Below are 23,754 nucleotides of genomic sequence, written 5' to 3'. Positions count from 1 at the left end.
AGAAGATCACGGACGGTATAGAAACGTTAATAAGACTTTTGTTTGGTGGGGTTTTGTGGGCAGGTGGCTAATGGAGAGCATGGGGCTGCAAGATTGGCTTCAACGTGGATTGGAAGAAAGACGGGTTCTTTTTGTTGTGGCCTATGATTTTGAAATTTTCAACTCAGTTTTTTTTTCATTTTTTTTTTTATGAACCAAAACCCTACGTGCCGTAGCAACGGTCTAACGAAGTCAACAATTAGAAGCGCCAATTGTAGGGGTTCAATTTAGGAGGAGGGACCTTGGCCTGAACTAGTACTTCTCTTCCGCTGTTCCGTTCCTCCGCCGCTGACCCTGCAACAAGTCACTAAGGCTGGAATAGCCTAGTGACCCTCCGACGATCAAGTTAGATGTAAAGAGAGATGCTTTTAGGTCTAGGGTTAGGGAAAGATGGCATATCTCTCAAAGATGAGTATCCCTTTGTATTTATAGACCTAGGTTAACTTGGGCTCCAAGCTTGTGCGTGGAGGTCACGCTTAGGTAACCGCCTCGAATGACGTCATAGATGACGCACTGGATAAGACAGTTACGAAGCACATGGCCAGACCTGGCCTAAATGATTCCTTCCGCCACGTATCACTCTTGGTCCCCTCTTGCTATGTTGCACCCTTTCAAGAGACTTTAAAGGAATACTTGTACTTCGGTAATACCCGAAGCGCCAACAGGAGACTTGATACCGAGCGAGTAAAGAGGAGAATATACTATCCCGCCTGATATGAGACTTCGGTTAATGGTGGTTCGGTTACACCACCGAGGCCATCATCGAAGTCCCCACACCAATAAGACGTGTGAACTCTCTCTCTCCAACCTCAAAGCTGCACATCCTCGATACACATTCACACGAATAGGATCGGTGATTCATTGTTAAACTAGTGTATCTGGATACCGACTTTTCCAATGTAACGATTCGACCCGGCTGACCATAGACCCCTTTCGGCCAAAACACTTAGCCTGAAAAGATATACCTAAAAAGGTATCATATAACTTCTAGATGGGTGTTAATATACCATATAAGGCTTTAGCTCCCAACCAATGTGGGACTAAACGCTATCAAACCCTCAAATCCGGGGTATTACAATCTTCCCTCCTTGGGGATGCAACGTTCTCATTGCATAGTCCCAGTAACCTCCCCTGGTGTCTATGGTGCCAGAGTACATCCTACCCACCACTCGGACCAGGACGGGGCTCTGATACCATTTGTAACGACCCGACCCGGCTGACAATGAACCCCATTTCGATCTAAACACTTGGCCTGAAAAGATATACCTAAGAGCATCCGCATTATAATAAGCAAATGGATAATCAAATGCTGACGTGTCACATTTTGATTATTGATTTTGATTAGTACCATTGCAGATGCTCTAAGAAGGTACCGTGTAGCTCCTAGGTGGGTGTTAACATACCACATGAGGCTTTAACTCCCCACCAACGTGGGACTAAACGCTCTCAAACCCCCAAATCCGGGGTATTCCATCCAGTATCCAGAGAGAAAAAGCAAGAGATGGGGAGTATCATATGGCAGGCTCTCAAAAGCTCATTATTCCATTGTTTGACTGGGGAAGATAAAAGATCAACGAGTATGAAACCAGGAGGATGGTTATTGAAAAGCTTCTGTTGGCATCTATTACTTAGCTGTGTTGACTTCCCAAAAAACCGTTAATGCAATCACTATTTCCCCAGATGCCCATTTTCGCCATTGTTATTGTTACATATACAGTAATAAATCCCACTAAAATGACCGATCCTTTTTTGGGAAATAAACAATATGCATTATACACCGGAATTGCAAATTTTTTATTAAAAAAAACGAGAAAAGGCAAAATAAACTGGCACCCAAAAATATATGGAATGCAGGCCTGATTAAGGAACACCACCAATTCAGTTGGCCATCTCCAATTCAATGTATTCAGTCCTAAAAAACAAGTGCAACTAAAAAGATTTGAACCATATTAGGGGTCTTATGCTCTGTGATACATGGTAACTGGGCAGAAACATCAAACCAAAAGAAAACGTAAACCAGTAGCAACTAACGGTGCCAATTACACTAACACAGAACCAGAATGGATATATGCAGATATCAGTCTTTACCCCACAAGACATTTTCAAAACATGTTGTGAACTTTACCATTGGTGCGCTCTCTTTCTCTCGCACACACAAGCCCATCTTCAGCAGAAAATCTGCAACTTGTAGGAGAGGACCTGCATTAGCTGGTTCAGGAAGTGGAGACCTCGGTGCTGCAAACTGGACAGACCTGAAGCACATAACAAGCCACGGATCTATCAGCTCATTCTCTTATATGGCAAAGTCATGAATCTTACAGAACATAAACCCATTTCACACATTAACAACTCAGAAACATATAAAAATAACCAGAAAGATCACAAAAATTGGTATTAGTACTGCCAATCTGCTCTATAGATACAACAAAAGAACCCATGTAGTCTCCAATCATTGGGGGTATGGGCGGGGGAAGATTCGAGACAGACCTAACCTTTGGCAATATACACAAAGTGACTGCTCTCAGAAAGCCACTGAAACAGTGGCCCCCCTATACCTCTTTTGCTGTGGAACTATGCCCCCAATTCAAAGCTAAATGGCATTAGAGAGGGCAGGCCAAGAGACCCAATTCAATTTCTGTGCACGTTACCATGCTTTCTGCATTGATAATCCAGAGCATCAGTATGCACAATGCCAATCTGCTCTATAGATAGAATAGACCAATTTTTCTTTTTCACTTTTCCCTCTTTAGTATATTCTAAGTCAATGTTGTTTGCGGATGATAGTCTTAGTGGATTTTTTTTAAGAGCGATATCATCTTAATGGATGACAGATGAGTTAATTGTAACTTTTAACATTAACTTGCAGAGAACTATCAGAGTCAAAAGGATTTAGGCTCAATAGGAGAAACAGATTACTCTGAATGTGGATTTACCAATAGTCACAGTGCTAGTGTTGGCTGAATGACCCTCCAACATCAAGCATTACCGAGAATCGAGCATTTAAGTATCTTGGCTCTGTAACACAGAGAGTACAAGTTGGATGGATGAGGTGGCGGAATGCTTCAGGAATGTTGTCCGACCGCAAGATACCCACAATTTTGAAAGGTAATCTACCATGCTGCGATGTGGCACACTGGCACGGAGCATTGGGATACTAAGAAACAACACGCGAATAAGATGAGTGTTGCTAAAATGAGAATGGTGAGATGGACGTAGGGTAAGACTTTGCGAGATGGAATCAAAAACGAGATCATTGATAGAAGACGAGATTAGAGAAAATAGATTAAGGAGCTTTAGACCTGCTAATTGTCGATCGGTCAAGTAGACCAAAATTGACATTTGGGCAGTCGTTCAAAAGAATCTAGGTTTTTCTAATATGAGAAGCACGATGCCCTTGATAGAGCTCAGCGAGAAAAACGAATTTACGTAATCGACCTCAATTGATTGGGACTTTGGTTTGGTTTTGTTTGGCTTAGTATAATCAGATTACATGAGTCACATCTAAGGTCAAAAGAACTGTTAGAATATTATTAGTCTTAGTTGTTGTCCCACATTGGTTAGCTAAGCCTTGTAAAGAGTTATCATTTAATATACACCAACAACAACAACAAAACCCATTTAGTCCCCAATCATTGCGGGTATGGGCAGAGGAGGATTGGAGACAAACCTACCCCTTGGCAATATGTACAAAGTGACTGCTCTCAAAATACCACTGAAACAAATGAGTTATCATCTATGAAGCACGGGTACTTCGAAAATGTCGCCGTACTCGTACCAGTACCCGGTACGGGTACTGGTACGGCGTGGGTACGGCAAGGGTACGTTTTAGCCAAAATGAAAATTTTTCAAAATTTCTGGGATTTTTTTGTAAATAATTATAAAATGTGAGCTTATTGTGTAATTTATTTGTCATTTATAAACACCCCTCTCTCTCTTTGTCCATCTCTCTCTTCGTCTCTCTCTGTATATTTTTTTTATCGATCGGAATAGTCTCTCTCTTTGTATATATGTACAAATGTATGCATGTGTAATGTATATGTATATATGTATCTGAAATTCTGAATACTAATAGATATGTAGTAGATATGCATATTTGTACTGATTTTGCTTTTTGTTGGTAAAATGGGTTTATATTTCATTTTATGCAATAAAAAATAGAAAAACATTATATATATATATATATATATATATATATATATATAGACGGTTTAAGGGACACCCAAAAAAACACCTAAAAAAACACCCCAAATCTCAATCTCATAGTTCCCGATCAAATTTTGATAATCCGAACCGTTCAATGTGTGCAGAATGTGATTTTAAGGGTGCCCGCGAAAAATTAGCAAAAAAAATGACCGGAAAAGGCTTGATTTGAGCAGTTTTTATTTGAATCGTTCAATAAAAAACTGTTCGAAACTGTTTAGATCAAGCCCTTCCCCGATCATTTTTTTTGCTGATTTCTCACGAGTATCCTTAAAATCACGTTCTGATCACATTGAGCGGCTCGGATCATCAAAATTTGATCGAGAACTATGAGGTGTTTTTTTGAGTGTCTCCTGAACCGCCCCATATATATATATATATATATATATATATATATATATGCCATACCCCCGCCGTACCCGTACCCTACTTTTTTGGGGTTTTGCCGTTTCCTGTACCCGTATCCGTACCGTACCCGTACCGCATACCGGTACCCGTGCTCCATAGGTTATCATTCAATAAAATTAAAGATTATGCGTGTTAGAGTTAATTAACACCCTATACACTTTCTCCTTTCTCCCTAACAACATGGTATCAGAGCCTCCCTTAACCTAACCCTAATTCGCCCATCACCACCGTAGCCTTCTTACGTAACCCTGAAGCCCATAACCACCATATCCACTGCCGCTGTCATCATCCGTCCACAAACATGGTCCTGCCGACACCACCACAGCCAAATCAAGCCATCCCCAGACCCTAAAACGTGAAGACCGAGTCCTAAAACGACCGAAAACCCAAAATCTTGTTGACCTAGTGCTCGAAAGTCCTCCATATCCTTACCCAGTGACCGAAACTGTTCACCAGTCTCTCTGATGACCTCTCCTAAGGCCACTACAACCCTCGCCTATCTCCGACGTCGCATCTTCATGTCACTACAACCCGTCACTACGACCCTTGCCAACCTATGGTGACTCTTCTCCAGGCCACGACGACCCTCGCCAACCTCCGACGATCTTTCTCCAAGCCACGCCGACCATTCTCGTTGTCGGTCTATGCAATTACACGATCTGTTTGTGGGTCTTCGGTTCATGGACCTTCTGATTTGTTCTGGGTTCTTCAGATAATAAGTTATGTGATGTTTCGGAGGTTTTTCTTCCGACCAAACGTCTTTGAGTTCACTCAGCATCCTAGCCATGTTCTGGTATAATTTTTTTCTTTGAAGTTCTTGTTGGATTATTATCTCATGGGATTTATTGATTGTCATCTTCCATTAGATCTGCATGTTTGGTCGATTATTTATGTTTCTTGTTGCATTTGATATTGCTGGGTGTTGCTCTGCTCGGCGCTCGGTTGGTTAGTTATTAGTTGTACTGGTTGGTGCTTAGTTTTGATCAATTGGTTGTTATGATTCCTTGCGATGGGGTTTACTTCTGCATCTAGTTCTAGTTCTGTTGTTTCTAGTTTTTCTTCGAATTGGTCTCCTAAAATGATGTCTATCACTACTATTTGCTTGAATTGTAAGAATTACTCCCTCCGTCCAGATTTAATAGTTCTTTTTTGGAGTTCGTGCCATTTTTCAATCGATTATATCTTGTAATTTATAATGTTTTAAGTAATTTTGAAAATATTGTCTTATAGATTTAATTGAGATCTATCAAACAAGATCCATATCGGATATAAACTTCATTATCAATTTAAAGATATAACTCATTTTTTATCTGGTTAGAATTGAAGGAGGGACTACTAAATCCGGACGGAGGGAGTATGTTACTTGGGTTAAGTCTATTGAAACATACTTTATGGGCTCCAAATAGTATACTTGGATAACCGATGATCCTCCTAAACCAACTGAGTCGACTTATGCGAATTGGGAGGTTAAGGATGCCCAGATTCGTCTTCGATTGTGGAATAGTATGGAGCCCGCAATTGCTGGAACATTTGTGCTTTGCGATACTACCAACAGCCTAAGGAGTTATATTACGGGGTTAATAATCTTCATTAGACTTTTGATCTGTATCAGACGTATTTCTCTCTTGGTCTTGGTGATTCTACTCTGGAAGAATATTATGCCTAAGTTCACTGGTGTTTGTGAGGAGCTTAACATCTATCAACCCCTTTCTACCGATATTCGGGTTATGCGTCGCCAACATGAAAACTTGAACGTAGTTCGCTTCTTGTCTGGTTTTCCTAAGTCTTTCGATCCTGTTTGCCATCAGCTACTGGGTGGGCGGGAGTTGCCTCCTCTGAGTGAAGTGTTTAGCCGTCTTCGTTAGTCTTCTATCTCTAATACTACCCTTGCTTCCCCACTGCCTCCTGATCGTTCTGCTTTAGCCACATCTGCTTCTGGTGGTCACTATTCCGGCGATTTTGGTCGTGGTGGTCGGTAGTCAGGGGGAGATGGTCGTGACTTTGGCCGCGAAGGGGTTTGGTTGTGATTTTGGTCGCGGAGGCCGTGCGCCAACAATTGGTGGTCGAGGCCGAGGTTAGGCTTCTTGGCATTGTACTCATTGCAATGGGACCAATCACACTGTGATTATTGTTGGGTTCTTTATAGTCCATCTGCACATCAAGTTGCTATCTCTGAGGATGATGGAAATTTCTTAACTGAGGGATCTAGCTCCACTCCTCGAGTGGTTACTATTCCAGAGGATGAATACCACCGTCTCACAACTATGCCATCTTCCTCCACCGCTATGTTCGCTCAGAAAGGTTCATCTTATGCTTGTCTTGCTTCCAATACTCCGTGGGTCATTGATTCTGGTGCTTCAGATCATATGACTGGTGTTTCCACCATCTTATCTGGTTCTCGTTCTCTTAGAAAATTTCCTTGTGTCACATTAGCTGATGGTTCTACCACTGATGTCACTGGTTTGGGTACTATAACTTAGAGTTCATCGCTTTCGTTAGTTTCTGCTTTACATATTCCTCGTTTTCCATACAGTCTTCTCTCTGTCAGTAAACTTACCAAATCCTTAAATTGTTCTGTAACATTCTTTCCTGACTCTTGTGTTTTTCAGGATCTCACGACAAGAAAAAAGATTGGTGGGGGTGCTCAACATGGTGGTCTCTATTATTTTAGTGATGGCGAGCTATCCTCTTCAGTTACATGTCAGTCCTCTATTTCACCATATCAACATCATTGTTGTCTTGGGCATCTATCTCTTTAGAATCTCAAGCAGATGGTCTCATCTTGTGGTCATGTCAATATCTTACCATGTGAAGTCTGCGAGTTTAGTAAACACCATCGTGTTTCCTTTCCCCCGAGGATAGAGAGTCGGGTGTCGACACCTTTTCATTTAGTTCATTCTAATATTTGGGGTCCTATCCATGTTTCCTCATGTTCTGATTTTCACTATTTCATTATTTTTGTGGATGATTATTCTCGAATTACTTACATTTATCTTATGAAAGAGTGGTATGAGTTGTATGCAATTTTTAAGTCATTTTATTGTTAAATAAAAACTTAGTTTGATGTTTCAAATTCGTATTTTTCATTCTGATAATGCTCGGGAATATTATCGTAATGCTTTGTCTGTTTTCTTTAGTAATCACAGTATTATCCACAAAACATCTTATTCTCAAACTCCACAACATAATGGAGTCGCTGAGCACAAGTTGAAACATATGCTCGAAGTTGCCCATGCTTTTTTATTTCAATAGCAAGTACCCAAATTTTATTGGAGTGATGTTTTTACTACAAAAACATACCTTATCAATCATATGCCATCTACAGTCTTAAGGGGTCAGATTCCGCACACTGTTTTGTTCCCTAGTCATCCACTACATCCTCTACCCCTTTGCATGTTTGAGTGCACATGTTATATTCACGCACTAGATCCAGGACGGGATAAACTGGATCCTTGCTTTGTCAAATGCATGTTTCTTGGGTATTCTCACCCTCAAAAATGGCACAAGTGTTACTCCCCTCTTCATCGTGAATCTTTGTGTGCTGATGTACCAATCAATGAGTCATTGTCTTTTTCACCCTCAGAAATGGCACCAGTGTTACTCCCTTCTTCATCGTGAATCTTTGTGTGCTGATGTAACCTTCAATGAGTCATTGTTTTTTTTCCCATACTCTTCTTCAGTAGGGATTGCAATCTCGACCAAACTGATGGGCACCCAAACCGTAACCGAAATTTTTCTCCGAACCATAACCGAAATCTTCCCCGTGGGTACGGGTATGGTTGAGGCATGGGATAACCGAACGGGTATCGGTTCGGTTATGGTTCAGCCGATACCGAACCGAAACTAGTTAATTACAAAAATACCTCAGCATATATATATGCACGTACGTTAGACTTTTGGTTTCTCTCATTTTGGCTCCACACCTGTTCTCACTTCTCATTTTGGCGATTCCAAATCTCTCTCTCTTTCTCCCTCTCTCTCTCTAACAAGAAAAGGAGCAAAGCAAAACTTCTCACTTGGATTTGGATCCACTACTCCATCTACATTTGCCAATGGATGTGCATGACGCTCGGCGCCAGTCTTCTTCATCTGGCCCCATTGCATCAATATGAATCAAATAATCCATTGGGTCATTGGGTGTACTCTTCTCTCTCTCTCTGTGTTCGTCCGACGACTCTCACTCTCAAAGACTCAGACCTCAGTCATCAGTCATTTCCCCACGCCTCCATTAAAGGTTAAACCAGACGTCACCAGAGAGCGGAGAGCGGCGATCGTGATTCGTGAGATCTCTCTCTCTCTCTGATTTTGGTATTTCTGTTTGACCAAAAAAAGAAAATGGGTAGAGGGTTTAAATTTGCTGAATCTATCTGAATATGCAATCTCCTAAATCTGTAATTGAAATTTGCTGAATATATGTAGATAAATGGTTGTATTATGCTGAATTCGTTGTGGGTTTGCTTTCACTTCATTATGCTGTGAGTTGTATTACAGTGAATGTTGAGTTTTTTTCCCTCCTTTTTTTGATCTGGTTCAGTTACTCATTCGGTTCGGGGGGTTACCCGAAAACCGAATGGTTCGGTTATGGTTCGATTTACCCCTCCCCAGTTAGTTATCAAGGCGGATATGGGTAGCATATCGGTTTCGGGAATCGGGGACAGAAATTCCCATATCCGCCCCAAATGACATCCTTATTCTTCAGCAACTCCGTCTCACTACAAACTCACAGCAATTTCGTCTCCGCTTCCAGTGCCACCGTTGAAGGTATATGCTCTCGGCCCAAAGTTTCACCCTCTTCAGCTACACTACCTGTTTCACCATACCAACATCATTGTTGTCTTGGGCATTTGTCTCTTTGGAATCTCAAGCAGATGGTCCCATCTTGTGGTTGTGTCAATATCTTACCATGTGAAGTCTATGAGTTTAGTAAACACCATAGTGTTTCCTTTCCCCCGGATAGAGAGTCGGGTGTTGAGACCTTTTCATTTAGTTCATTCTAACATTTTGGGTCCTATCCATGTTTCCTTACGTTCTGGTTTTCACTATTTCATTATTTTTGTGGACGATTATTCTCGAAGTACTTATGTTTATCTTATGAAAGAGTGGTCTGAGTTGTATGCATTTTTTAAGTCATTTTATCAGGAAATAAAAACTCAGTTTGGATGTTTCTATTCGTATTTTTTGTTCTGATAATGCTTGTGAATATTATCGTAATGCTTTGTCTGTTTTCTTTAATAATCACGGTAAATATCAACAAAATATCTTGTTCTCAAACTTCACAACAGAATATAGTCGCTAAGCGAAAGTTGAGACATGCTCGAAGTCGCCCGTGCTCTTTTATTTCAGTAGCAAGTACCCAAATTCTATTGAAATGATGTTCTTACTGTAGCATACCTTATCAATCGTATGTCGTCTACAGTCTTAGGGGGCCAGATTCCGCACACTGTTTTGTTCCCTGGTCGTCCGCTACATCCTCTACCCCCTTGCGTGTTTGGGTGCACATATTATATTCAAGCTTTGGATCCAGGAAGGGATAAACTGGATCCTCACTTTGTCAAATGTGTGTTTCTTGGGTATTCTCACACTCAGAAAGGGTATAAGTGTTACTCTCCTCTTCATCGTGAGTATGTGTGTGCTAATGTAACCTTCAATGAGTCATAGTCCTTTTTCCCATACTCTTCTTCAGCAGATCCGTCTCACTACATACTCACTGCAATTTCGTCTCCGCCTCCGGTGCAACCGTTGAAGGTCCCCCCCCCCCCCCGAAACATGATTTAGATTTAGAAAAGTTTTGATGGTTTTGTTGTATTATTGGGCCTTTAAAATGGATGGTGGTGTTGTGGTTTTGTTGGGCCTTTAATGTGGACAGTCCAGAACTAATGTAGGTTCAGTTAGATTCGGTAAACAGTTTTATGCTGTAAAAACCGAAACTGGACCGATATTTATTTTTTGCAAAATACAAAACCGAACCAAACGGAGGAGGTAATGAAAACCGAACCAAACCGAGTATTTCGGTTTATTTTTCGGTCTGTTTGGTTTTGTCGGTCAAAATTTCACCCCTACTTCCAATGGGATCAGAAATAACAAGTACAACAGCTTGGCTAGCAATGACCAAGGGGTGGCAATTGCTAGGGAGGCATTCTAACAGTGGAGAGAAGCAACCTTTGATCCATAGAGGACTAAAGTGGATACAAACATCATAGGGGAGCTTTCAGACAAATACAAACGCATAAATGGAATTTTGTAGGGACAGATTCCATGGTTGCTATCACCTGCATCCAGACAGTTAAGTATCCTCAACGTACACTCCTGTGCTCAACCTCTCCTGTCACGAGAAGCTAACATAGCAAGGTTATAGTTTGCACGTGATCAACATGAGCAGGTGGCAAATTTCATCTATCTTGTTCAGTTGTTAACATGCCCCGAATCTCAAACATTATATGGTCTCCCATACAAAAGCAATCACAAACTCTGTCTTGACTCTTGAGGGTCTTCCGATTGCAAGATCAACATAACCTCGAAAAAAGTAAGAGATCCCACACAATCAATGTATAATGCCCCCAGGCATCAAAATATTGATTACCCAAACAACCCCACTCCATATTTGAAGCCAACGAAGGGTAGAGTAATTGCTTCTATTAATTAGAGCAGACGAACCAATCAATGGAAATATGTGATTGCACGTCTATGTTTCTACATTCCAGAGATGGAAAATTCCAACTCTTGAGGTGGATTAACAAGTCGGTCAAGTGGAGCATGCTGATACTACCTCTCAGACAACAGATGAATAGGCGGGTTCTGTAGACTGAATAGTGAGTATATAAAACTCACAATTTGCAAGTACACCCACTAAAAGCTACAGTCCAAAAACCCCCCACAATATAATGAAGAAACTTTGAACCAAACCCAAAAGCTTAAGCTATTAGGTGGAGACATCCACCATTGTTATATTAAGTCATAAGTCAATCCATATTCTATTCTCAACATGCATATGCCTCTTTGAACTCAGTAAAAAGGTACCTTTGGAGCCTGATATCTATTCTCCTGTAAATGGATGTAGTATTACACAATTCATTGATGAAACACTAGTTTTTATTTGGCTTCTTAAAAGTTATACCCACATGGAACGAAATCATCTCATCTGGATTTGATAGAAGTGTACATAGTTATACTGCAACGCAATTTATGCAAGATACCATGCAGAAGTGAAAACAAAGCAAAACGTTAAAAGGGACAAGTAAACCTCAACTGAAAAACAAAGCAAAACGGACAAGTATGAAAACGTAAAAGGGCCAGGAGTCACGATTTGTAGATGAAGAAGTAAACCTCAAGGCTGAGAACTAAGAAGCAAGGATACAGATACGAGACATGGATACGACACGACATGGGAAAGGGGGATACGCTATTTCTCTGAAATGTAGGGCATGGACGCGTTGAAGACACGTTCAATCATTATATCTGACTATATTGTTATGCATACATCACCTAAGTAAATCTCAAGTTATATATAATAGATAAGATAAGTAAAGTTATGAAGAATCTAGTTGACATGGGACTAGAGAAATCCTTCAAATACACGGCTAGGAATCCTCAAGAAATCCTTACCAAATTTCAATTGAAATAATATATAAACTGTAAAATTACTACCCAACTTTGCAAATCACAGTGGTATGCCAAATTTCAATAACTTTGATAGTCACATGTTAGCAAGTGTCCAAGTAGTGTTGATCATGTATTTATTTTCCCCGTCATAGATGCCAAAGATGTGTCGAACACGTGTTTGAATTAAGATTTTTATCTTCTAATTATGGACATGAAAAGTAGGGTATCAGACATGGACACGCCGCCTTCTTTCAATGTGTTTGTGCTTCTTATGCTGAGAATATCACATTAAAAAAAGGAATCTAATTCCATACGAAATGAAAATCTCCAAAAGCAAAATGATTATGCAAAAAAACATGATACATTGAAAAGTCATGCATCTCCGTAGTCAAAGAGTTTGCATAAAGAAGTCTGAATGTAAACCCCTCAATATAACATGTACTGCATGCAGATCCCAGTTCACTGGATAATTAATTTAAACAATACAAAGCGTGTACCTTATTAATCCGTAGCCAATTATTTATGCATTCCGAGTGATATGAATGTTTGCAAGAAAGTAGAGTCAAGGTGTCACCATCCTCATAGTCCAACCGGCAAATGACACATCTGAGACATGAATACAGAGTAGTATCAATGCAACACTAAATAACAATTAGACTGACTAAGATTTTACTCACGAATCGTTGCTTCCATCTTGAGTGTTCTGCGTCTGATAGTTCAATGAAGGTAAAGAGGCAATTGTATCACCAGAGAGCCCTCTACTCTCAGTCCCAACAACTTCACCCAACGCAATTAGTTCCTGAACATCAAACCAAACTCTATAAGACAAGGAGAATAATCCCAACGAAAAGCACCAGATTTCACTGCCTAATTTACCTCGTATGATAATTCATCTGGATCAACCTCCTCCCAAGCATCCTGAAAGACATGAAGGTCCATTAACTCATCTTAACATGGCCCTAAAACCAGCTCCTTTAGGTAATCAGATGCAAATATGATATATGCATCAAATTTGCTTGAGGCATGCCAGTTTCTGGTGGAATCTATCGAAAAATTAAACAAAATAATGTCCTGTAACAGGCATAACACCCTATCCCTTACCATTTTATTAGCAATATTTAATATTAAGGAGGTCCGAGGAGGTAAGGGGGGCAACCCCCAAGTACAGCATATTTCCTAATACTATACTCCCTCCGTCCCAAATTCTTGGTCCTCTTTCACTATTTGTGCCACTTAAACAATTGGCTATATCTTTTAATCTATAATGTTTTTTTATATCAAATATGGATCTTGTTTGATAGAACTCAAATAATTTTATTAAACAAAGTTTTCGAAAACGTAAAAAACATTATAGATTGTGAGATGTAGACAATTGTTTGAGTGGGACAAAGTGAAAGAGGACCAAGAATTTGGGACGAAGGGAGTACAACCTAGCAATCATGATTGCTTCCTACATACACACAAGATACAGGAGTCATACAAGAAGTTTGTCAAAGTACAACAAACAACAATAAAAAAATAAACAAAGGAAGACTGTTTTCTTCTAGTAAGGAAATAAATAAACATAACCAAGTGGACACATAATCAGAATTTGCAGATAGAATTGAAGTATGAATATTCAAGTCTAATTTGTATTTATGGTGCACTCTATTAACTTAAAAGTACTTATATGAAACTGGGGACTGTAGATAATAATACCAGAGCCCTGATCAGTGTTACCAAGAAACTCTATACCTTACAAATTGTGTTTTGGAACACATGTTCAGAAATATGGTACTCTTAAGTTCAATAGTGGTATTTTGCCTTCCAAGGTTATCTTGAGGTTTTCACAATTATTTTTGAAATAATTCCCAAAGCTAGCTCTAGTTTCTGCTCTTTTGAGCAGAATTACCACTTGTTTTAAAGTTCTTCCAGAATTGATAAGACGCATCAAATTAGTGAAGCAGATATTTAGGGTAATTATATTTAACCCCCCTTAACTAACACCCGTTAGCAATTAACCCACTCTAACTATAAAACTCAACACTTAACCCCCTCTAACTATGTAAATCCTGAATATGTTAGACGCCGTTAACGGAAAACGTTCAATTCCCATATTGCCCTCAATCTGCAACACACCATTGTCCAGACCTTAACCTCGATCAAACCTTTAACCTCCTTCCAGAACACCACCGCTGCCGATTCACCTCTTATTTCCTCCAACTATCTCCTCCTCCACTAAGCTCGCAGCCAACCTCAAAGCCAAAATTGTTTCACCACCGCCACAAGAACATACGAAAAGTCGAAGACGTTTTGAAGAAACTTCGCCCAAGACGACAAGCCAGAGCTCCACTATCTCTGTATTGAGGTACCCTTTTCGGAGCCTTAATTTTGTTATCCGACGCCATCAAGCCTCTTGAAATTCGCCGGGGAGAGCTCTTGTTTTTCATCCAATCTCCTTCGCTTTCATATGTCACAAACCCTTCAAATCTTCATCGAATTTAGGCACTAGGGTTTCGTTGGTTATCCAGTAGAAGCAATTCGTGTTCACGGTAGAAAACACCGCCAATTTCGCGGGATACTGAATGGGTTATGTGCCCTAATCTTGATTTTCTTTTTTTATAAACATGGAGATATCTCGAGGAACCCGCTTCTCAGGCGATCGGCTTTCGTTTCCGATCCCCGGTGGAGCTGGACAGTGGTTCATTTGTGGGTTCAAGTAACTCAGTGGTAGTTCACCAGAGAATGGTCCAAGTTGGTGTTAATTCATCAAATCTCGCTCTCACAGATGGTCGAAATTGGCGCAAAGCATTTTGATTTCTATGAAAGAGAGAGAGTAGCTGGGCTAGTGGAGAGAGAATGGATGGGGTCATGGGGCTTTTGGATTTCAACTGAGTCAGCTCCGATTTGGTCGATGGTGGTGCAGGGGAGGTAAGGTAAGGTCACGTGGATGTGAAGGGGATGTCAGGCTTGGCTGGGTTTGTGGTGTAGAAAGGTGGGTTTGGTTTGAACTTGAGGAAGGAAACAACAAGAGGAGGGCAATAATGTCTGTAATTTTTAAATGAGAGGGCATGTGACTTGCACATGTTTTTTCCCTTCCAATTCCTAACCAAATGGAAACGGAAGAAGGGTTTCCATTAGTTGGAAGGGTTAAGTGCTAAAAATAATAGTTAGAGGAGGTAAAGTGTCTCCGAGCCATAGTTAAAGGGGGTTAACTATAATTTACCCAGATATTTATTGATTTAGTACGTCATCCCACGTATGTGGCAGTGTTGACGACGCCCATAGTCTAAGGAAGGAATCCTTTGCATAAAGATTCACACAAATGCCTCTATCTCCCATTTAAATAATCTCTCGGGAGATGGTATCCATACACATAATAAAAGTGGGAAAGTAGTATACATCATCATTTGTGCACTTCAATAAAAGTTAGATTTGGTTAGTTGTTGAATTCTGACCGCATAAGTATGAAATTACATCTATACATATAGTAAAAGCGGGAAGTAGTTTCCATCGTCATTTGCGGACTTCAGAAGTTAAATTTGGTTAATTGTTAGTGGAATTCCGACAGCGCAAGTGTGAAATACTAGTTTAAAAAGGTTAATAGCATCAATGAAGTGGACCACGTGGGACAGACAATAATGAGTAATGCAACATGCTATACATCGTCAATTGCGGACTTCAAAACAAGTTAAATTTGGTTTAACTGTTAGATAAATTCTGTAAAGGTAAATATAAAATACTACTAAGAAAACTAAATAGTATTATCTATACAATAATAATACATATAATAAAAGCGGGGAAGTGGTTTCCATTGTCATTTGTGGACTTCAATAAAAAGTTTAATTGGGTGAATTGTTAGTTGAATTACAACCGCGTAATTGTGAAATTATAGTTAAAAAAGGTTAATAGCATCAATGAAGTGACCGTGTGGGACCCACCATAATATGTAATGCTATATGTTAACCTGTCGACAATTGCGGATTTCAAAACAAGTTAAATTAGGTTAACTGTTAGATAAATTCCGTAAATGTAAAAATAAAATAATACTAATAAAGCTTAATGGTATTAATGGAAGTGGACAGTGGGACCCACAACAATGGATAACGCAATCTCATATAAATTGTCATTTGTAGACTTCAAAAAGCCTAATTTTCATATGAATCCTGGCGGCGTAAAGGAAAAATACTCTAAAGAGCCTAATGGCATCAAGGCAAAATACTCTAAAGAGCCTGGTGGCATTAATCAAATGGGCCATGCGGGCGTCGGCCCCAAAACAATGAATAATGCAGTTACCTAAAAAACACATTGGGACCTCTAAGATACAATTTCCACCCAAATGATTAGAGAATGTGGGATGGACAATATTAACACTCAAAAACAAAAAAAAATCATAGGTTTTACGAAACAATACTGGAACCCACAATATGTATACTTCTTTGATCTTTGTAAATGAGTCGAACGAACTTGAGAAATATAGTGATAAACCTCAAATGTTGGCAACTATGATAAGTAATGCAATATGTTATATATCGACAATTGAAGACTTCAAAACAAGTTGAATTTGGTTAATTGTTAGATAAATTCCATAAACGCAAGTATAAAATAATACTAAAAAAGCTTAATAGTATTAATGGAAGTGGACCAGTGGGACCCACAACAATGGATAATACAATATCATATAAATTGTCATTTGCAGACTTCAAAAAAGCCAAATTTGGTTATTTTTTTATATGAATCCTAACCGCGTAAAGGCAAAATAATATTAAAGAGCCTAATGGCATTAATCAAATGGGCCCGATAGATGTGGACCCCAAAATAATGAACAATGCAATTAGCTACAAAAACACATTGGGAAACCTACGATACAATTTCCACCTAAATGATTTGAGGATGTTGGATGATCAATATAAACTTTAACAAAAAATAATAGGTTTTACGAAACAATACTGGAACCAACAATATTTTTACTTCTTTGATCTTTGTAAATGTATCGAATGAACTTGACAAACATAATGATAAACCTCAAATGTGGGCAACTATGATACGCCGACACTCTCAGAGGCCGCGTATCCCCGTGTCTGCCGTGTCCCCCTGTCAGACACGGGGACACGCGGGGAACATTGCAAATCACGTAAGAAAATTTAATTAATTTTTTTAAGGGGGCATGCGAAGGACACATATGGGGACACGCAGTGTTCTAAATGGCGCTCGGCGCTAGTCGGGCGACGACCCGCCACCAAGCACCTAGGCGCCGCCGAGCGATTCGGCGTTTTTTTTTTCAAAATATATTTTTTAAATATTTTTAAAGCAATCAAGCTCTGCCAAGCCCACTAAGACAGCTGCCTAGCTCTGCCAAATCTCCCTTAGCTGCCTAGCTGCCAAGCTCCGCCAAGTTCTGCCAAGACAGCCGCCAAATCTCCATATCCACCGAACGAGCCACCGAGGGTGAAATCATGGCACCGACCAGCCGCCGAGCGCCTAGGCAGCTACCGAGGCCACCATTTAGAACACTGGGGACACGACAGGGGTTAAATATGCATTTTCTTAAGTTATTGCGGAATAAATGTGTATTACATCAAATATTGTGTTAAAAGTGTAATATGATGTATATATGATGCTCGTTCATATGCATTGAAGCTTCAAGCTTATACATCTAACTATATTTTCATTGGTATAAAATAAATAGTATTTATTTTTTTGTTGTGCCCCTTGCCGTGTTCGTTTTTCCTCCTTTTTTTTTATGTAATCCCCTGTCCCATATCTATGCTTGTGTCTTGTCCATATTTGTGTCTGTGCTACATCGGTTGGCAATGATGTGACTGACATTAATGAATAATGGTTGAAGAAATTAACCTGATTAAAATGTCCGACATGTAGCCCCATGGTTTTAGATTTTGATGATAACATACATTATTAGTCTTGTGGGCTTAATTGGAACGATATGATATGTTTCTATTTCTATTGAACTAATTCTGCATTACCTATTGTTGTAGGGACTGATGTAGCAATTCTCTCATGTCTTATAGCTTACATGTGACAGATGAAGTGTATAACTTTCCTAACCTAGAATTCAATGGTGAAAACAAGAGAGAGAGGCGATGGAACCAAAGAAAGGAAAGATCATCTAATCGCTATCTCCTATAGATAAAAGAATTGAAGGAAAGAGATTAAGGAAAATCTCTTCCGATTATTAATGGCTGGAAAGGATTTGGAAGGAAAGGGAAGATTGGTTGCTGAGATTATGAAGATGGAAAGATTATGGGCTGATTTTGTGCAACGGCTAAGAGGAAAAGAATTCAACGTTCAATTGAGGATTCAACGTTCAATTGAGGATTCAACGTTAAAAAGAGAAGAAGAACAAGTGCAGAAAGAGGTACAACTCTTGAAGCTATCTACTATGAGCATACTCTTGAAAATCTGTCAGTCAAAAACTCTACACTTCATCTTGAATATCTACACTAGCTTGAGTGTTGTTTCTTGAACCTTAGTGTAAAAGGGATTGCGCACCCTTATTCATACTCTTGTGAGAGTTTATCTTTTTGTGAGTGGTTTTGGAGAGAAAATCACTTGGAATTAGGTGTTACTAGCACCGTAGTCAAAACTAGTTGGGTTTGGACCGTTTGGTGTGACTAGCACCGGAGTCAAAATTAGTCAGAGCGACTGGGGAATGATTGCTCGTTGTAAAGGTTGTCTAGCACCTACGAAGCTAGAAGATTGTAACTATTGGAGGTAGTGCAGCAAATCCCGAGTTCGACACTTGGGAGTGGTCTAGGCCATGAAATTGCGGACAGAACCACTATAAATCCTTGGGTTCTATTTTCTCTTCCCTACTCTCTTTAATTTCCGTTTTGCATATTTATATCAATGTTCTAATTGTCGATTAATCGGCTTGCAGCAACCAATCGAGTTGCTGCAAGCCGATTAATTATAAATACTCCCCAATGACAACTCTTATAAAAAAATTGTACATTCATCTATCAATCCACCAACATCAATTGTTTTTCAAATATGACATAGAAATCTCTCCTTTACAGAAAACTGTTAATATGATTATAACACCAGCTGGTACTGGGTATGGGCTGTTCATTTATTAGTCATTTACCAACTATAATAACTTTATTTATATACACCAAACAATACTACACTTCGTGTTAAGATTTAATAAAAAATATTACTACACTTTGTTTCCAGAATCACTAACGTGTCAATATGGGTATGGGCTTTCCAAAAAAAAAACCTAATGTTCGAGGTCAGTGGAGACATGGAGTGAGAGGAGATCTCGAATTTGAGAGAGAGAGAGAGAGGCGATAGGCGGCTCGGAGATCTCATGTTTTAGGGTTTCACAGAGATATGACAGGTGACTCCGAGATCGATCCATCAATGACTGGGTGTTGAACAAGTCCTAAAAACTGTGATTCGAAGCCCTTAAACTGGTATAAGTATACAACAGTTACACCCCTTGATTTTCCAAAATTATAGATTTTACCCCTATTAATCGCCGAATAGCCGACTAATCGCCCATTAACCGATTAATCGACTAATCGCTGCTAGACACCGACCGACTAATCGCCGGTTAATCGCCGACTAACTCCGATTAACCTCCTGACCTACTAATTCAACCGACTAGGCATTAATCTAATCGATGCGGCCAAATTTCTGATTAATCGGTGATTAAATCCTTCTTTTAGAACACTGATTTATATTGCTTCAATAAACTGAAAAATCTGTGAAATCAGACTTGGGATAAATTAGCCTACATAATTAGTTGATTTCGTCCTTATATTGTAGTCTTAGAATCTGGTGAATTGTTCTCTGCATCTGATGTGTTTCTGGTTTTTGAGCTAGCTCAATCTGTTAAGCTTGCTTGTGTTACCCTGTGGTTTGAGTCAACTCAATCGTACTGCAGTGCTGAAATTATTTCTGTTGTGTACTTAGGTTTTTTTTTTTTTAATTGCTTATAGTAAGTGAGAAACCAAATTCGCCACCCCCGCAACCTCCCCCCCCCCCCGGGTTGCTTTTGGACCAACAGTATTTACAGAAACGGAAGTTTGACAGCTTTTGTACATACATTAAGTATGACAAATATAGTAAGGCAACGGATAGATGAAATTGACATTTCTAACAAACAAAACAACACAAATGTGGAGCTAGTTTGATTGAAACAGACCAAATGTGATCATGAAGGCGACTGATGATGGTAAGTGAGGAGCATTTAACACGTGTAGCACGTACCCGAGGCTAGTAGTACTTAAACACCAATTTGAAGAAGCCTAGCATAGCAAAATACCAGTTGAGATTGACCTATTTAATTTTTGAAATCGTGAGGCAAAAAATGGGTTGTAAGACATACAAGACGGGAAAGAGCGTCTATTGTCCTTTAGTTACTCAGCCAAAGTACATTGTCACGGTTTAGGACTTGTTTTGTTTGCTCGTTGATTTGGGTTTTAGCATCTTCATGAGTTTTGGATGGTTGGTCTGTTTGCTTATGTAGTTGCATGGTTCAAGTTTCGTTGTGGTCCTTTTCAATGGTTGGTCTGTATTTTTCACTCTTCGACCTATCAAGGATCCAAGCATAGCAACACATTCTTAAGCTGTAAAATGGTGAACGAGAATAGACAAAGAAAGAAGGAGAGAAATACTAGGTTGCAGTAGAGTTAACATTCCTCCCAAACAGGAGGCATGTTTCCAAGCAGTAGAAATACTAGGGGCGGCTGCAGGATTTTAACTCAGCGGTGACAAAAATGTATACAAAAAGTTTTGCATTCAAAAAACTATATAAGACAACAATATTTACTTTGCTTGAAAACTTATCGGGCCTCATTTATTTTATTTTGTTGACCTATATGTTCTATTTACTCACAGATTTGAGAAAATTTCCATCTACTCTGGCTTTGCACGACTGGTTCAATGCCGACAATATGAAATATACAAAATTACACGCAAAATATACAAAAATTTTAGTACATTTTTTCAACCTAGGGGGCAAACCCCCTAAACGCAACCCCCCCCCCCCCCCCCCCTTTTTTTTTAAAGGCACCCCCGATATCCTTGTGGAACCGCCCCTACTCCCAAAAACATCTTTTATGCGGAAAAAATACCTAAAGTGGTCAAACAGCTCAAAAGTACAGATAAAACAACTTGATACCTGGGAATTACCAGCATTATCTTCTTCCTCATCTTCCCCTGCAATTAGAACAACAAACGCATGATTGTCAACAGACTCAACACAATTGCAGGAACAAAATGTTTTTTCTTTGCATTTTTGATACAATTGCAGGAAGAAAATTAACAAGCAAGAGACTAAGAGGGACCGAATTGAATTGACACTCACGTTCGTTTATCCCAGCCAAGGCCAACAGCCTTGCTGCCATTTCTCGGTCTTCAGCATCTTGCAGCGCTCTAGCATAGGCCTCATCATTAGGATAAAAAGCAGGATCTAGCTCAACACCAACGCTCATGTTATTATCTTCTCCAGATTCAGCATGAGCATGCACATCAAATGCGTCCTCATCTTCATCATCATCGCCGTCATCCTCATCTTCATCATCATCGTTGTCGCCGTCATCAACACCGTCATCTGTACGGTCATATTCATCTCCAATAGGATCATCGAAATCTTCATCATCCTCATGGATGTACCTTCCACCTTCCCAACTTCCATACTCACTCCCATCACCACCCATTCTTAGCATCATATAAGCTCTTTCCTACACCAACCAGATTAAAGAAATTCAAAGTAGTATACTTGCAACCTGTAGCACTTGACATAGCAAAATTGTAAAACAAACTGATCTTCCAGATTCCATTTTACTAAGTGGTATTGGTGAGTACTAGGAGGAAGAAACGAGCTTTCAGAGGTTCCAACGGCAAGGAAGCCTGGCAATCCTACTTCAAATGTCATTCATTTTAAAAAACGAAAGGAGGTTAACAATAGAATCATCAGAATTTAAAGAATTACCCTACAAGAACACGCGCTTACCGATTGGTGGGGCACAAACGGGATAGAGCTAACTTTCCGACGAAGCAACCAACAAAAAATAAAAAACCAATCTTTTAACGGCCCAACAAATTCAAACACAGAGGCGAACCATTCAACAAACAATAGGTAAAGCCGGAAGTCCCTAAAATTAGCGCCGAGGCCAAACCAAAACCCTAAAAGTTGAACATGATATTAAGGCAGAACGAACCAAAGATCCCATAGAGATAATCGGGAGAGAGAAAAAGAGAGACCTGTTCTTGCAAGGTTCTGGCTAGGGCGAGATCAGCATCGACCTGGCTGAGGTTGGTGAAAGGAGTTCTTATCGCTGACGACGGCCGAACCATGTTCAATCCTTCTTGTTGTTCTCCAAACCCTGAATTGTTAGGGTTTTCGTCGGCTGTGGTTTTGGCTCCGTTGCTATCAGCTTTCGAGTTGTCCATTTATTTGCTACAAAAACTTCAAATTGGAAGATGATAGAGGAGGCTTCCTTCAACTATGATCACCAATTGTTTTACCAAATGGGCCCTTTTTTTTTTTTCTTTTTTTCTTTTTTTTTTTGTGTGTGTGATGGTACTGAGGAGGGAGAGGGAGAGAGAGAGAGAGAGAGAGAGAGAGAGAGAGAGAGAGAGAGAGAGAGAGAGAGAGAGAGATTTGTGATTGGAATCTTTGGATGGTATCAGAAACAAAGTGAAATACTCCAAGAAACCTGAGTCGCCGAAGAAAGAGATGGATTGGAGAGGGAGGTAAGCAAATTGAGTGTTGGATTGGAAATTAACAGGATTTTACTTTACCTCTCTTTTTCTCAAAAAAAAAAAAAAAAACAGAAACCACGTCGTTGGCAAAAAAGAGAGAGGCAGGCTATGGTGCTCCCTGGAGGTTTAGGGAGCATCATACTCCCAATGAATTATAGCTTTTGGATGAAAAATAGATAAATCACTGCTCTTGAATCAAAATCAAAAACTAAAAGTAGGTTGGTTTGTTAGAAACGATGTGGTTTTGACCAAAAAAATGAAGGATTATTTACTACAGAAACAGGCAACATTTATAATTGATTAAGAAAACATTTACCATCGTATAAAGCAAAACTTACCACATAAACAGACTATACTTACAACAACCGGTTGGTCAGGTAACAAGATACCATTAACTTGAATAAAAGTACCCTATTTTTTGGCCAAAAAATTTGGAGATTTTGGGATATATATATTCACATCACTTTAAGCTATATACACTATATATTTTGCATTTTTGCTAAAAATTGGGCAATGGAAAACCTACAAAATGGTGTTCAATTATAAATCTAGTTTAAAATTTTAATTTGTTATGAAAATATAATATAATTAGTTAAATTATCTAAAAACAAAAAATTTGACAATATTTTCCATAATTTCTAAATAACATTATAAATGTATTTAATTTATTTATTTTTAAAAAATCATTTATTATAGATATATTATATATATATATATATATATATATATTTTAATAGCACCTACCACATTAAATTTCATTCGGATCTACTTGTATTAGTTTTATGATAAATTAAA

General features: G+C 39.3%; 1 protein-coding gene and 1 non-coding gene across 3 annotated transcripts; both read right to left on the bottom strand.

The window, feature by feature from the left end:
- Positions 1–1,858: 1,858 nt before the first annotated feature.
- On the bottom strand, positions 1,859–22,826 carry LOC131322204 (E3 ubiquitin ligase BIG BROTHER-related-like). 2 transcript variants are annotated; one of them, XM_058353441.1, is made up of 8 exons: positions 22,459–22,826; positions 21,560–21,935; positions 21,374–21,411; positions 13,123–13,164; positions 12,924–13,045; positions 12,744–12,852; positions 10,917–10,982; positions 1,859–2,291 (listed from the first exon to the last, which is right to left on the bottom strand). In XM_058353441.1, the coding sequence occupies exons 1-7, from the start codon at positions 22,645–22,647 to the stop codon at positions 10,941–10,943; spliced, it is 918 nt and encodes a 305-aa protein (XP_058209424.1). In that variant the 5' UTR covers positions 22,648–22,826; the 3' UTR covers positions 1,859–2,291; positions 10,917–10,940. The 2 variants fall into 2 exon arrangements, with proteins under 2 accessions (XP_058209424.1, XP_058209425.1); XM_058353442.1 differs by lacking the exon at positions 10,917–10,982.
- On the bottom strand, positions 2,596–2,703 carry LOC131324956 (small nucleolar RNA snoR100). Its single transcript, XR_009199537.1, has one exon. It is a non-coding gene; the product is annotated as a small nucleolar RNA snoR100 (small nucleolar RNA).
- Positions 22,827–23,754: the final 928 nt, after the last annotated feature.

This window comes from Rhododendron vialii, chromosome 4a (genome assembly GCF_030253575.1).
Source record: "Rhododendron vialii isolate Sample 1 chromosome 4a, ASM3025357v1".
NCBI classification, from domain to species: domain Eukaryota; kingdom Viridiplantae; phylum Streptophyta; class Magnoliopsida; order Ericales; family Ericaceae; genus Rhododendron; species Rhododendron vialii.
The sequence above is the reverse complement of the archived record's forward strand: the minus strand, read 5'-3'. Positions and strand labels throughout refer to the sequence as shown.

Bases quoted from the DNA above. Each gene is read 5' to 3' on its own strand.
- LOC131322204 (XM_058353441.1), bottom strand. From the start codon at position 22,647: ATGGACAACTCGAAAGCTGATAGCAACGGAGCCAAAACCACAGCCGAC. The intron at 13,046-13,122 runs GTAAATTAGGCA...TTTGATGTTCAG, and splicing joins CAGATGAATTATCATACGAG to GAACTAATTGCGTTGGGTGA. The intron at 10,983-12,743 runs GTACACGCTTTG...TTGCTATGTTAG, and splicing joins ATTGGCTACGGATTAATAAG to CTTCTCGTGACAGGAGAGGT.